This window comes from Condylura cristata, unplaced genomic scaffold, assembly GCF_000260355.1.
Source record: "Condylura cristata isolate star-nosed mole 26May11 unplaced genomic scaffold, ConCri1.0 scaffold00004, whole genome shotgun sequence".
NCBI lineage: Eukaryota > Metazoa > Chordata > Mammalia > Eulipotyphla > Talpidae > Condylura > Condylura cristata.
The window spans coordinates 67590452-67606745 of record NW_004567105.1 but is presented as its reverse complement, the minus strand read 5'-3'; the positions used below and the strand labels follow the sequence as shown (position 1 = coordinate 67606745).

The 16294-nt window shown below is 51.1% G+C and overlaps 1 protein-coding gene across 3 annotated transcripts in view; it reads right to left on the bottom strand.

The window, feature by feature from the left end:
* Positions 1-16294, bottom strand: part of SCN5A (sodium channel, voltage gated, type V alpha subunit) — an 80547-nt gene that overhangs the window by 22905 nt on the left and 41348 nt on the right. For 2 of the 3 annotated variants that reach the window (XM_004676304.2, XM_004676302.2), the window contains exons 15-19: positions 15736-16092; positions 11660-12085; positions 10204-10362; positions 7565-7685; positions 6917-7071 (exon numbers count right to left, since the gene is read on the bottom strand). In XM_004676304.2, the coding sequence (XP_004676361.1) occupies positions 6917-7071; positions 7565-7685; positions 10204-10362; positions 11660-12085; positions 15736-16092 (1218 nt within the window). The remainder of the gene's footprint in view (positions 1-6916; positions 7072-7564; positions 7686-10203; positions 10363-11659; positions 12086-15735; positions 16093-16294) is intronic. The other variant, XM_004676305.2, reaches the window with a different exon arrangement.

Genomic DNA, 16294 nt, shown 5'->3' with positions numbered 1-16294 from the left:
GCTGATCCCCCATTTTAACCAGAGGAAAGTGAGAGAGCTCAGCACAACATCGCACCTTTCTCACCCCACTCTGTCCTTTTGCCTAGTTCTCAGAGGAAACAATACTGGCTTCTATTATAATCAGTAAAAATTTCTCTTTACAACAAATATATTTCCAGAAAAAACAATGAGAACTGATGTGAAGCAATCTAGTATATACTGAAGTCTGAAGGTGGCCTGCAGATGTGAGATTTAGGGGAGACAGGACGAGACAAGACCCAAGCCTTTGCAATTCTCTAGGAGTCAAAGTTTCTAAAATGCCACCTCCTCATTCCTGCTTCAACCCACATTCCTGAGCCAGCCTGGGAACCCTGAACCCCGGGTGGCCCCAGATGCCGGGATACGCCTCTGTCTCCCCCCTCTGACTTCACTGCTCTCTCAAGCCACTGCTCTCGGCCAGAGTGCTCCGAGGCTCCCAGTCTAGGCAACTGCACACGTCACACGGGGCCCCGGGGGCTGCCTCCCCGGCTCTCTGGGGCTCCCTGTCTGACTGCTGGGCCTCCGTGAGCACCATGAGCCGGGTCAGCAGGCGGGTACACACAGTGGAGGCAGAGCTGTGGCTGCTCTGGCCAGTGAAGACGGGATAAAAGGTTAATTCAAGTCCCAAAGTGGGATAAAATGTTCAAGATAAAGTGTAGGTGCATTTTTTTCTAATTAAAATGGGTGTTTCTCACAAAAATTAAATAATATAAACATTATAGAAAAGAGAACAAGCCCTCCTTGGTGGCTCAATGGGTTAAAGCACAGCAGTAGGCAGCCGCTGCAGCATGAGTTGGATCCCCGGCCAGGGAGCTGACCCACGTGGTGCGGCAGACCTCTCCTGTCTGGCCCGCTGCTCCCCTCAGCAGTGTATTTCAGTCCATCTGCCTGTTCTGCTCCCCACTCTGTCTCTGGTGAATCCTCTCACCTCTCCGCATGTCTGGGCTGTACCCCAGACAGTTCTTGTATGTGTAAAAACAAACAAAAAAATAAATCTTTAAAGCAAAAACAAAGAACACAAAGGCACTTCCAATTTCATGACATTACAGCAACGTGCTGCTAACGTTTGGGCAAATCTTTTGGGTGTTCACCATTTGTCCATGTGAGTGTCCAATTGTATAAGACACACCAAATATTTTGCACTGAAATGAATTTTTCCACTCAACAGTCTCATGTTTCTACTCATTACATACCCACCTACACCCATTATTCTCTTGTAAAGACTGCATCACCTGCGTTATTTACATATATACTGTTTCTCTAGCCAGCAACCCTACTAAAGAACATTCTAGCAGTTTCCACCTTATCCATCATAGAAACAACATGGCTGTGAGCAGCCAGTCTGATTCTCTGTTGAGATATTGCTAGAATTGGCGTGCCAGGTCAACGGTGTCCTTTGGGAACACGCTCTCCTAGAGAGGCCCAATTGACGGTCCTTCCACGGGGCACTCCGCCCACACTGGCTCTGTCATTGTTCCCATTGTCATTGTTCCCAGACTAATGAGTGAAAATTGTATTTTGTTACATTTTAATGTACTGGTCGTGATGCTGGCAGGGTTTCCTGGGATATCTGTCATGTACCGTTGGTGAGTGTCTGTGCACCTCCTTTGCCTGCTTTGTTTACTTGAGTGGCTTGTTTGGGGACATTCACTGTTTGCATGACACATTTTATCCTAGTTCTGTGGCTTTTGTTTACCATTCTGAAGGTTTATGTTTCCTTTTCATTTGTGATCATATAATTTGCTCTAATTGTATTATTTATTATGACCTTCATCTAGTATAACCTTTGACATCCTGTTAAGGAAGCTCTTGCCTCTCTTAAGGCTAGAAAAGACATGAATTCTTTGTTAACTTTGTAATTTCATTATTTAATATTAACCATTAAAATATCTAATAGAGCTTGGCAAAGAGCAAGGCAAAGAGCAAATATTCATTTCAACAAGTTTTGCAGAGTGTCTTTTCAACTGCCCCATCACATTAATAAAGAACGCATTTTAAGTCCATGGATTGGGAGTCCATTTTTCCATATATGACATTTCTACATGTTTGTTTTTAGAGAAATCTCTGCCTTTTCTGGTCTGGCAGGGGGCTGAAGTGGGAGGAGTGGATGGCCCACTGTCTTGCTGATCATGTCTGACAGGCTTGTAGGGGATGGAAAACTTGCCCAAGTAGTGGTCAGTCATCTGAGACTTGATCTCCATCTATGTTTACATTTACGCCAGGTCTCTCCATGTGAGATCTCTTTATGTGATCGACTGTTCTCTGTCTACTTCCGGGTTACTAATCATATGGAGTTTTCTGGCCATTTTTTAAGTTACTTTCAAAATAAATTTCAGCAATGCTTTGTCAAATTCCTTAAGAAATGTTGATGTTTACTGCTGTTGCGTTGTATTTACTGTTTTAGGAACTAATACAAAATCTTCCTGACAAAGACCAAGGTATGCTTGTATTATATATTTGTCTTCTTTTACACTCTGGCAGTCTTATGATTTTCTTCAGGCATCTCATAGCACATTATAGGCACAACATAAAATATCAGAAGCTAAACCACACAATTCTCTCAATGAATGCCTGACTTTTAAACTAGAGTCATAGCACATTTATTCCCATTTATTTTATGCTTATAGTGTACCTGACTTACAAGCAGTATTTAGAAAATGTTATTCATGATTAATTGGTTTCTGTTAATGTGAAACAATGACAGCAACAATTCTTTGTATATATATATTTATAATTGGTAATATAATGTTTTCAATAGACTTTAAATTTTTTCTAGCCAAGCATTATGTTTCTAGTGATTTCTTTTACATTGAACACTTATTTCATGTTAGACTATATTAACTGTATTAACTGCAATTTTTCTATTTTCTAAATTTTACACTGTATGTTTACTTTTCTTGACTAATCACACTAGCCAGGCCTTCAGATTATTATTAAAGAACAAACAAGATCTAAAATGAAGTTAAATCAGCCTTTTCTTATTCCTGACTGTAATGAAAATGTTTCAAGTGCTTTACTACCAGTGATGATAACAGAAGTTAATTTGAGAGTAGTTTTTTTTCATTAAGTTAAGTAGATAAATTTTATTCTTAGTCTTAAAAGTTAGTTTTAAAATTCTAGTTTAAAAGTCAGGCATTCATTGAGAGAATTGTGTGGTTTAGCTTCTGTGTCCTATTCATGAATAGATTTCATAATATGACACCATTCTGATATTTTATGTTGTGCCTATAATATATTCAACCTTTTAAGTGTTTTTTTATGGATCTTATTGAATGCAATTTAAGATTTTGTACCCCATAAATAAGGAATATGAAGATTGGTATATGGTTTTCCTTTTGGTGTTGAGGTTTACTTTAAAATAACAGTTTTACTATTTACTTTCTAATTACCCATTTTATTTTATTAGTTACTTTGCCTTGTTTCCTTAACATTATTCGTTATTATATATATTTTTAAAGATTTATTTATTTATTAACATACAGAACTGGATTACAGGAGGTGAGAGGATTCACCAGAGACAGAGTGTGGAGCAGAACAGGCAGATTGATGAAGTACACTGCTGAGGGGAGCAGCAGGTGAGAAAGGAGAGGTCTGCTGCACCATGTGGGTCGAACTCACACTGAAGACACCACAGAGCACTTGCAGTGCTGTGCTTTAACATGTTGCGCTACCAGGGAGGGCCCTATTTTTGTTATTTTTAATGGTTTCCTAGTCTATAAGATAGGCTTAAGAATGGTACTTGTCGGGCCCTCCCTGGTGGCGCAGCGGGTTGAAGCACTGCACTAGGAAGCTAAAGCCACTTCTGCATGAATTTGATTCCCGCCTGCCCCGGAGGTGACCACATGGCATGGCAGACCTCTCCTGACTCGCCTGCTGCTCCCCTCAGCAGTGTACTTCATCGATCTGCCTGTTCTGCTCCCCACTCTCTCTGTGGTGAATCCTCTCACCCTCCGCATCTCTGGCCTGTACCCTAGTTCTGTATGAATAAATAAATAAATCTTTAAAAAAAAAAAAGAATGGTACTTGTAGGGTTATTGTGAGAATTTATTCAATGAATTAATATTTGTAAAATATCCACATAGGTGCTATTTTCAGGGTTATTATTTTTTAAAAGATTTATTTATGTATCCTTACAGAACTGGGGTACAGGCCAGAAGTGTAGGGTGAGAGGATTCACCAGAGACAGAGTGGAGAACAGAACAGGCAGATCTACTGAAATACACTACAGAGGGGAGCAGCAGGTGGGCCAGGAGAGGTCTGCCACGCCATGTGGGTCAGTTTCCTGGCTGGGGATCGAACTCATGCTGCAGTGACTTCTGAGAACTTCATAGCATGGTGCTTTAACCCATTGAGCCACCAGGAAGAGCCATTTCAGTGTTATTATTTTTATAAATTATTATTTTACAGTGTGAAGTGTTATGATATAGTTAAACAACATATATTATATCATATATAACATATATTATATCGGTAATTTATTAATGGTGTATTTTAGATACCTCCCTATCTTATTCTTTCTACTTCATCTGTCAGGAACTAAGAGAAGTGTGGCAAAATCTCACTGTGCTACTGCGCTATTATCACGTTTTGTACTTTTCTCCCATGACTTTTGCTTCATGTAAGTGCCAGTAGCCATTCCCAGGCAATTAGATTCATAATATTTATATTTTTGTTATAAGTTGGAGCTCTTGGTTTTATCTCAGACTTTTTTTTTAATCTTGATTCAACCTTGTTGCATACTAACAAACAAAAATAACTTAATTTTTGTTGTCATAGTTTACATCATACTGGGATATCTTATTTCACTTTTAATATTTGACTAACAATGTTTCAGATTTGTCATTTAGAACACACAGCTGAAGTTCTACTTGTTCTGTTTTGTAAAAATCCATCCAAAGTCCTTTTCTTTTAAAAGAAGAATTTTATCCAGTTACATTTATTATTAACAGCATGTTTAATACTGCCTCTGTCATGTTGTTTTGCTCCCTGATTTAATGTTTCCTTGTTCCTTCTTTTTTCTCTTATATGTTGCTGTAGGATTTCTGTTTTCTTTTAAAAATTTTCCTTTCAGCAATTTGGAAGGGATATATAGTCTGCTTTCTGTTAAACAAGTTTAGAACTTTAAATAACACACTCAGATTTCGTTTTCTCAATATATCATTGATGTGTGTTTTTTATAACAGTGCTTGGCTGCCTACCCTGATTAGAGTCACCATTTGCTTGCCAAAACTCCTCCTCACTTATGCCAGGCTGAGCTTTTCCTCCACAGCCCAGACTAAATGGCTCAGGCTGCCCTTGTTTGTGGCTGTTTAAAAACAAAACTCGTTAACATATTGTCAAATCATCCTTCTCTGAAGCCTACAGAGATTTCGTCTAGCTGCCAATGGTAAGACAGCGTGCGGCCTGCGTGTGACGGTGCCAGGCCCACTCTGGAACAGGGGAGGGCCCGAACGGTGGGATTCGAGGCTCAGAGGTTTGGAAGTGACAGCCACGGACCTCCCCGCACAGGACGAGCATGGGACAGAGGCACACAGCTGATGCTGAAGTGCCTTTCTTGCCCTCTGGGCTCCAATGCACCCCAACGACTTTCTCATCCAACAGTATCAGATGCTTGCTCCCCTGGGCCAGGAAAATTTCTGTTTCTTCTGCCTGCTTCATCTCTTCTCTCCCTGTTTACAGCACCTTCCAGAACTCTCTCTAGGGCTGTTCCATGTCCTCCTAGAAAGGCTCTGACAGATAAAAGTAGGGTGTTTGGGAGCCAGATGGAGCCTCCCTGAAGGGCCTCCTGGGCCTCCTGACATCAACAGCCCTCCTTGTGCGCCACTGTCCAGCTCCATCTGCTTCCTCCAGGGGGGCTCCCTAATGACTCCAGAGTCCTGACTGCCCATCACTCTGAGTCATCTGCTGCATTCTGGTTCAGGGCGCTCTCTTGAGCTGATCTCTGACTCTCCCAACCTACTGACCTGGTTTCCTCAACTAGACTGAAGGTCCTGTGGTCAGAGCTGTGGTCCTCTTCTCTTGACACCCCTGTAGTACCCCCATCACTTGATATAAGGAAAGATTAAAAAACTTATGGGCCCCTCCCTGGTGGCGCAGTGGGTTAAAGCACAGCACTGAGAAGATAAAAAGCCACTTCAGCATGCGTTTGATCCCCACCCCGGAGGTGACCCACATGGTACAGCAGACTTCTCCTGACCCACCTGCTGCTCCCCTCAGCAGTGTATTTCATCGATCTGCCTGTTCTGCTCCTCACTGTCTCTGATGAACCTCTCACCACCCCTGCACCTCTGGCCTGTTCCCTAGTTCTATATGCGTAAAAAAAAATCTTTAAGAAACTTATTGAGCAAATGGGAGATCAAGACAAAGGACTCTGGAGTCCAGGTGCTGGGGTGCAAATGCCACATCTGCTGCTTGGAAAGGGTGGGGCCTTGGGCAAGTTTCTTCTACAGAGGCTTGTTGTGGGCTTAGGTGTGCCACTGTGTGACATGCACAGCTTGGCCTCCGGCCCTAGAAGACAACAACTAAGCGGAGCTGCCACTGTACTAACAGCACCCATGTGAAGAGCACTGATTAAATGCCCAGTGCTGGGTGCAGAACTCAAGTGCAGGAGGCTGGTGACCTGTGACCTCTGCCAGCAGTGCACTGTGATCTGGTACAGTCACTTCCCTTTCAGGGAACAAGGTGGACTGCACAGATTTCTCAGTGCACCGTCCTATTCTGACATCCGCCTGGGCTGTGGGTGTGGAGAGTCTGGGAGTTGATCCCTATCCTGGGGGGCTGAGGGAGGATATTTTCAGCAGAGGTTCTGCCCCAGTTTCTGGCCTGATGTTCCAGCCGCAGACCTCGGGCCCCCACCTCCCCTCCCGCTCCGCCCCTCCCTGCATCCCCAGGCAGGTACCAGCGCTCCACTGCTGAGCAGGATCATGAAGATGATGAAAGTCTCGAACCAGCTGTGCTCCACGATGCGGTAGCAGGTCTTGCGCAGCCGCCACCAGACCTTCCCTGGGGACTGTGTGGTGTCCACAGCACAGCAGGGGCAGCGCCGGACACAGCCTAGGGGCAAGGTGTGGGTTCAAGTTGAGCTCAAGGCCTGTGAATGCCCACATGTGCGGGCAGAAGGATGGTGGAAGGACCGATGAGAGACTACAGTGGAGTAATGGACAGGCCTGCATGGTCAGCGGGGCCATGTGAGGGTGGGGAAGCGAGAACGGGGGTGCAGCGGGGTCTCCCGGAGAGGCTGGGTGGACTTGGCAACTGGGCCCCTAATGAGCAGGTGAAAACCCCGGCGTGTCTATGCTGGGTTGAGGCCGGGCTGAGATGGGCTTTAGCACATCCTCCGCTCATCTGACCCACGGTTGGGCAGCTCACCATGAGCAGATGCACCGCAACCCAGGTCACGGCAGGTGGAGAAGTCCCCAGAGTTATGACGGGGAGAGGGGGCAGATGACCAGGTAAGGGTGGGGATGACATGACTTGTCCCCAGGGCTACTGTCCTCCCGCCCTCTAGCTGGGGCTGAGGCTGGGCAAAGGGCTGCCTGGCCAGTACCTTCGGTGAAGCAGTCCTCTGGATCCTTGACGTCCTCGCCCAGGTCAGGGATCTGCTCCAGCAGGTCAGCGGTGTTGGTCATGTCTGCCGTGCTGCCCTCCGAGTAACTGTCCTCGTGGGTCTGTAGGCAGGGGCGAGGGCGGGGTGGCGAACGTATGAGTGCGGGCCATGTGGCATCCTCTGACCTGCATCCAGAGTCTGGGGGACCCAGGCGCTCCCCAGAGGGAGGTATCAGACTCTCCTCCATCACACCCCCTGGGCATCTGAGCCTGGGGTGGGTGAGAACCTGCCACGGAGCCCCTGGAGGGCCACACTGGACTGAGATAAGCTGGCACCTCAGGATGCCAGGTCTGAAACTCCTAGTCTCCTGGTCTGCTGGAGTCCAGGGCGAGGATGCAGGCATGTCGGGGCTTCTAGGAAAACACTGGGGGTGGGGAGCACGTCCCGCTGTGGACACAGCAGACAGGGGCAGCGACACAGACACACACTGGCACATGATACACGGCAGCAGCTCGGTACACACACAGGCATGCCACACCCAGAGCAGTCAGGATGCCATCCCGGCACAGGCACAGGTCAGACAGGCTCAGAACCAGCCAGCAACCCGGCTCGTGCATCTCCCTTGAACGGGGGCTGCTCAGTGTCTGTAGAGCAACAGGTGCCAGAACCTCCTGTCTGGCCAGACAGGAGACAGGGTTCTGCTGCCCTGACGCGGGTGGCCCCAGGTGTAGAGGAGGGGAGTGTGTGCCCTGTGAGCATGCGTGGCCTGCGGAGAGGGGTGCTGGTGTGGCCACAGCTGCTTGCCTAGTTCCTCTCTCCTGCCAGGGCACCTCCCCAGCTCTTTGGTCACTGGCTGCCTAGCTGGGCTCCTTCTCCAGAAAACTGTCATCAGCCAGGGAATTGCCACTGCTGGAAAGGGCTCAGGGGTTTCAACCCAAGTCAGAGGTGGCTGACACCCACTGACTGATGTGAGAACACAAGGGCCAGCCCGTGGCCGTGGGCGGGACCAGTGCTGTGGCACAGGTCACGCTCCGGAGCACCCCTGGGGATGAGACTGAGGCTGGAGACCAGTGACCATGGTTTTCAGAGCTGCCTCCTTCGCCTGGGTCAGCTTCCCTCACTTGTCTCTCCAGAGGACACCCAATAAAGCATGTGCACAAGGTTCATTCCAGGCCCTGTTCTGAGGAGTCCAGGTGGCGGGATAGGGGGTGCTTTGAAGGAGGGGGACACTTCACTGACTTCAGAACGTCCCCACCCCCAGCTCGGCCGGCTGCAGGCTCAGGCCCCACTCAGAGTAGAGAGGGCTTGCATGAGGTGCGCCGAGCCCATGGCCGGGCCTCTGCTGCTCAAGCTGCCTCTGTCCTCCTCCTTCCACGACTCATCCGCCGAGTCTCAAAGTCCACTTTACTGTCAAGGTTTGTGATGGAGAGGGCGGAGTGTTCCGGGGTGCAGGATGGGGCTGCAACCACAGGGTGAGCTCTGCCATCGTGGACCCGCCATTTTGAGGGCCCCTCCGTCCTCCGGCCTTGCTATGAGGGTTGAGCTGTGGAGACCAGAGCCGCAGTAGTTCCTCACTGCTTCTCTTTTCAGATCCAGGTGCTGCTGAGTTTATACCACGTGTCACATGGGAGGACAAGTTCTTGGGGTCACACCGCAGTGATGGAGAGGGATCGTTCGCCCAGGAGAGCCCCAGTCTGCTTCTCACGCCCCTTGATAGTCTCATTGTGAATGGACTTGAGACAGGAAGTGACTGAACTCATTCAAAGGTTGGTATTCCGCACGACAGCCCCCTTTGCTCCCCAACTTTCTCTTTCCTGTTTCCACAGACCGTTCAGGGGACGAAGAATGACTTGGCCTGTTGGGACCAGGCCTCTCCCTGGCCCTTGTGCTTCAAAGCTGGCCACTTAGCAAAGCCTCCCATGGACGCCTCCTTTGAAAGGGACAAGGCGAAGGAGGATGGGACCCCTGGAGCAAGTCTCAACTGCTGCTCTAGGCTGTGCCGGGGGGTGGGGGGTGGGGGGTAGGACATCTAAACACAGGACCGCCCTCCCGCGAAAGAGCGAGCGGGCTGGCTGGCGGTGTTAACACGCCGGCAGGGGTCGCACACTCACATGCGGGTAGGGGAGAAGCCAGGCAGGTAGGATCTGTGGCAAACCCGGGAGTTCCTGCCGGTGTCAGGAGGAGGTCACGGAGTCAGTCTCCAGCAGGGCAGATCTTCCCATTTTTCCAGACTATTGCCCAGATGCATATTTTTTAAACCTCAAAATGGCCAGGTTTAAATGTTGGTGGCTAATCACGGTAAAACCCTTTGTGGACAAACAAAACCCAACAATAGGTTGGGTGGGTCTCTCTTCTAAGGCCTCTGCTTTAGCTAGGTGGGAAGCAGCTGCTGGCCTCTGTGCCAAGAACTTGTTCTCAGAGCTCCCAGATGTTCTCTGGGATGGGCTGATACACAGGACAGACATTTGCCAGACAGGAACCAAGCCAGGAGCCGAGCAAGGAGGGGTCACAAACAGAGGTGATCCTGTGTGGAGTTAGCAGGTCCTGTCTGGCTGTTTCCAGAAATTCCTATGACTGCCCTCCCTCCCCGGTCACAACAGGGTTGCCCACAGCCTTGTCTGTAGACAGAAGTGTGTTACCTCACTGCACCCTGGGGCTGGGGGCTCCGCTTTGCGCTGCTGTTGCCAGTCTGCCTGAGCCACACTGGCCTCACCCTCGGAGGAAGCAGTCTCTGACACCTGGCTCCAGGCCTCAGGCTCCGGGAGGGCCTCTGGGCCACTGGACACAGGTTGAGATTCCTGCTGAAGAGACCCCACACCATCAGCAACCTGGCCAGCGGGTCTCCAGGGCTCCGACTGAACTTTGGCACTGCCCCTGGTCTTTCTAGGAGGCCTGGTCTCACTGAAGACCACTCACTCAGGGCCAGCTGGGAGTCCAGGCAAAGGGTTTAGAACTGGACAAAGCCTGGCATAAATCTCCTGCACCTCCTGCTCCCTGGACGGGTGCAGCTGGCTATGATGCCCAGATCCCAAATGCTGACAACTTCACTTAGGGAGGACGTGTTGATCTCCTCCAAGCCTCCATGAGTTCCCATCACACTCCAGCTCTCCTGTACCAATGTGAAAGCATACACACACACACACACACACACACACACACACATCCTAGAGAACCAGAGTCAGTAGGCTCAGGAGAAGGAAAGGAGAAGACAAAGCAATGGCCAGATTCCATTTCTGGCCTGAGAGCATCCTGGAGATGACTGGAAGCTGTGGTCCCGGCAAAGCCAACAGGCCTCCCAACGTGTGCTGGTTCCCAGGGTCAAGGATGGCTTCTGGGACCACAGCGAAGCAGGACATGGAACCTTGCCTGAGGCCTCAAACTACACGCATGGGGAGCAGCTGGTTTCCTCTGGGGGCCCAGAGCAAGCGGCCAGGATGGGCCTGACTAGACAGGGAGAGCCTGAAGACCGAAGGAGCCCGGCTCAGGCCCACTGTGAGTGTGTGAGGGGCACTGGCTCTTTGGTCCAGACTCGGGTATCCCACGTGTTAAAAATAACAGGTTGAGAGATAAGATAGCGCTGTCTCTGACACCTGTCATCTTAGGGATACTTATTTTTAAATCTCAGAGTTAGCCCTGGACTTGGGAGGAGGGGAAGGGGCAGTTGGGAGGTCAGGAGACTGCACGCCTCTGTCACAGAGGCATCAGCCCTGGTGAGTCTGGAGGGGGATGGAGATCAGGAGGGGTGTTGGGGAAAAGGGGGCTTCGCTCTATCTTAGACTATGAGGAACTCCTAGCCAGTTTCTCCTCTCATGCCTCAGTTTCCCTTTTTCTGTACAGTCAGGGGAGTCAAGATGGATAAACCTCTCCCAATAACCCTTCTTGAGCTGGGTGGGGACAGAAGGTTGACAATGGCTTCAGCATTCCTCTACAAGGCTGGCTGAAGGGGGACAGCCTGCCTTCCACCTGCACCCCACTCGTGCTGGGAAGCTCCTCTTGGAAGGGCAGCTGCTTTATGGGACGCTGGGTCTCCTGGGCAGCAGAGGCCTGGGCCCTGTCCAGGTAGAGGCAGCATACACGTGGTGGTGGGGCGCTCACCTGCTTGCTGGTCTCTTCCTCTTCCTCATCATCATCCTGGTCATCTGTGTCTGACTCAGCCACGGCAATCGGCACACACATGGGCTCCGGGTCCCCCGGGGTGCCCTGGCCTGGCCGCTTTCCTTCTTCAAACCTGGTTTCCTTGCGGGCTGGAGGCGCCTTCTCTGTCTCAGCGGGCGGTGGGGAGCTGGAGGTGGCAATGCAGCTAGGCAGCTGGCCACGGGGGGCGAGGACCGCGGGTTTGGGGGGCCGTCGCTGCAGGAGCCCACAGCAGAAGTCCCAGGTGGTCCGCTTGACGAAGCGCAAGCCCCTCTGGATGCGGGCCAGGGCCAGCTGGAGGTTGTTCATCTCCCCATCCTCATCAGGGGCTGTGAGGTTGTCTGCGCTGAAGGAGCTGAGCAGCAAAGCCAGGAAGAGGTTCAGGACCTGTACAGGCAAGGAGCCAGGCTCACCAGGGCATTCGCACGCTGTGGGCACACAGCCTCGGCCCAGGGACTGGAATCACTGCCAAACAAATCCAGGCTGAATCCAGAGCCCTGGGCCCTCAGCCTAAGTGTCCATTTGGTTTGACTCCAAGCCAGTGGAGGAAAAGGGAGACAAAATTTAAATTCCTCTTGCCTATCATTCAGACCCAGGCTTCGTGTTTTGGTCCAGGTTCAGTGGGTGAACCCTGGGTTCACCTAGTGTCAAAGCCTAAGGCTGGGGTCTTGCTGCCTTGGGACAAGGGGGCAGTGGAGCCAGGGGAAAGGCAGGACACCGCCCAGAGCTTCTGCAGCTTTGCCCCTGATCTTGGCACAGGAGGAAGAGTGATGTGCCTCTCAGCTCCCACGGACGCTGCCTGTGAAACTGAGCTCCCGCCGTGAAGCACACGCTACCTGTGTTCCCAGTCTGACAATGCTGAGAGGCTTGGGGGACAGAGCCGAGAAGGGGGAAATGGTGGGAAAAGAGGCCAGGCGGGCACAGTCGGGCATCTGGGGTTAACTGCAGGGCCACGGAGAGGTGACAGTGTGTAGGGTGTATGGGGAGGGGTGCTTGGGTGGGTGATGTGTGGGACCTGCCAACTGGGGGTGGAGGGCCCGGGGCCCTGCGGGACGTGTCAGAGACGCAGGACTTAATGCTAGTTTAGGGGCTATGGGTGAGGCCCCTTAAGGTGGGTTTACATAATCCCTCTGTCTTCAGATAGATTGCGCTTGCTGTTAAACCATCCTGTAAGTAAAAGTTTTTAGCTTGTTAAAAAAGGGAACTTCGCTTGAGGGATGTGGGGTTGAGCTGGGGCCACTGCCCAGTCTCCAGGAGGGTCAATGAAGATGGCCTGGGCATGACACACACAGCGGGCTGGACTGGCTCAAGCACACCACCCAGCCCACAGGCCAGAGGCACAACCTCCCAGCACCTTGCGCTTGGTGTCTTCTGGCCCCCACCCTTACCCCTGAGAGCAGGCTGGGTCAGAGGTGGGCAGGCAGTTCTCAGTGCAACTACACTCTGAGCCCCCTGCTCTGGCTTCTCACAGACCCACGACACGCCTGTCAGGAGCTGACAATGTGGGTAAGGTCAGAGCTCAGGCCTCAGAAGCATGTTATGGACTTAAAACGTAACACAGATTCATGGGGACCACGTGGGAAGGTTAAGAGGCGAGACCTCCCCTGCTGTGTCTGTGGAATGAGGATCACTTTGGACACCTGGAAGCCTCTTTTTGGCTATCACTGGGGTGCTATAGGGGTACGTGGGGGCATGTGATGTGATTCAGAAATGATGTCTCTGCTGGCCCTGGCCTGGCCCCTGCCTCTGTCCACACTGTTCCCTGTTGTCCTCCCTAGGTCCTTCCCCCATAACCCTCACCCATCCTGGCCCTACATCCCCTGATCTCCAGGTATTTGGGCACCAGGCGGGGGGCAAACAGGAGGGTGCCCGGGCATCCTCATCTACCCACACAGGACTCTGGGGCCTCCCTCGTCTCCTGCCTCAGAAGCCTGGCTCCTTCCAGTGCTTTCCCCGTCAATCATGCTGCAGCTCTCCAGCGTGTGCCTGATCATCACTTCCCATTTCAATGGCAATCTTGCTTCCACCCACGCCAGGCAGCGGCCCAATTCCTGAGGCGGCCAGGGAGGGGGCCGTGCAGGCTGTGTTAGCGTCCCTCCTCCAGCAGCCTCTAATCTTCTCATCCCTAGGCAGATCCGCTAGGAAATGGCAGGGCTGTGTGTGAGGGCAGCTCAGCCTCGCCCTGGGTGGGGAGTGGAGAGCTGGGCATGCTTGCGTCCTCCTCGGGACACACACAGCCCCGAGGCTGGGCCGGCAGGAGGGAGGCCCTGTCCCAAGGGGCAGCCAGTTTGAGGAGATGGGGGGGCGGCTGTGGAGCCAGCCAAGAGCTGGGATCTGTCGGCACTGGACACCGATGCTCTGCTTCCTTTTTGGACGCCACCTGTGTGGCCTGAGGGAGATGGATCCCAACTTGGCCTGGCTGCTCTGGTCTGGTTACAGCATGAGGGAGGGGAAAGCAGGCAGGCGTGGAATCTGCCGCCCACAGTACTTGTGCTGCCTAAAATCCCTCCTCGCGCTGATGCAAGCCTCCGCTGCCCACGCCAGACCTCACAGGTTGGTGTCCAAGCATGTGTGGGTCACCAGTGTACCCTGGAAGGCTCATGTCCACAGGGGGCACTGGCTTTTGCTGAACCATTGACCTGCCTCAACCTTAACTTCCTGAAGTTCCCTCCTCAGGCATTTAGATTTTGATGTTCTTCTGCTCCAGGATTCCCTTAAGTCCTGAAGACATGGCAAAATGCACCTGCCTTAGCATGGACACGTGGCCTTGGGAGCCGAGGCTGAGGCCCATCATGACAGGACAGCAGAGGCTCGCCACTCACCCAGGGTGACATGTGAGGCTCCTGAGGGCCACGTCTCGCCCGAAACATCAGCGGCCGTCAGGTGTGGCACCTGCCTTCACCTGTGCTTTGCTCACCCTACTTCTTCCGTCCCTAGCTTTATAAGCCTGTTAAGCCAGTACCAAACCCCCCTCCAGGCAGCTTTCCTTGATTTCTCCAAGGTGACTGGTACCTACTGGATCCTCCATAATGGCTCTGACAACTCTGACCTTTTTGAGAATCATTTCAGGCCTTTTTAACCCTCCACCTTCCTGTTCTTTGATGCTGGTGAGCAATGCCAGGGCCATATTTACCTCTGTAGGCCCAGTAGCAACTGGTACAAATGTTTGTTAAGAAGAATGTGACAGCTGATTGACAGTGAATGACTAGTGAAATGATGGGTAGATGAGTAAATAAACAAATTAATGAATACAGAATATGAAGAATACACAGGTAAATACATGAGCGAATAGATGAATGGGCAACGCAAAAATGATGTGAATGGATGGATAGGTCAATGAATGAGTGAGTAGACAGCTAACCAGCTAAATGAATAGATGGAGAACACTTGTGAATGAGTGACATGATAAATGGTTGACAGATGGATGTGGGAGGTGGGTGACTGAGTGGAGGGACAGATGAGTGTGTGGAAAGATGGATGATAGGTGGGTGGATGGACGGGAGGGCAAGTGAATAAGTGGGTAGCTATATGGATGGGCAAGTGGATGAATGTATGGGGTGTGTGTGTATGTAAGGGGGTTAATGGATAGATGAATGATGGATGGGCAATGAATTGATGGAGGGTGAATGGGTGAGTGAGAGGTACATGCATAGGGAACTGGGAAGTGGCTGGACAGACTGACGGAGATGTTGTTAGATGGTAGGTGGTGGATGGCTACAAGGTTTGATAGGCAGGTCTATGGAGGAGTAAAGAGATAAGTAGAATGAGTAAATGATTAGATGGATTGACAGATGAAAGAATAATGGGTGAGCAGAGATGGGAGAAAATGAGTACAGGAATGGATGGGCAGTTATCCGGATGAGAATGGATGGTTTGATAGACACATGGCTGTGTGAATGAGTGGATGGGGAGAGGGAGGGACTGAGGGATGACTGGGAGAGTGAGTAGTTAAGAGAATAAATATACAGGTAGGTAAGTGAGTGAGTGAGTGTGTGTGTGTGTGTGTGTGTGTGTGTGAGAGCCTTTGGCCAACTCACCACAAGGTTGCCAATGACCATAACCAGCAAGAAGACCAGTAGACACAGTGACTGCCCAGAGACCTCCATACAATCCCACATGGTCTCGATCCACTCGCCACAGAGGATGCGGAAGATGATGAGAAAGGCGTGGAAGAAGTCCATCATGTGCCAGCGGGGCAGCAGGCCTGAGTCGCTGATTTGGTGCCTCAGCTCTGAGTAGTTCTTGCCAAAGAGCTGCATACCCACCACAGCGAAGATGAACACAATGATGGCCAGCACCAGGGTCAGGTTCCCCAGTGCCCCCACTGAGTTGCCGATGATCTTGATGAGTGTGTTCAGGGTGGGCCATGACTTGGCCAGCTTAAAGACCCGAAGCTGGGAGGCAAGGAAGAGGAAGAGTCTGAGAGGCCTGGTGCCCATGCCCATGGGCACTTACCCACCGCTACCCCAGCTGCTGTCTGAATACCCTGGGAGCCCTCGAAGGTCACCACACCTACTTCCCATGTCTCTAGAGCAGACACCGCTCTTTCTCTCCACCCTGAAGGTGGCTTCCTCTGGTTCTGCTCTGGGCATCAAT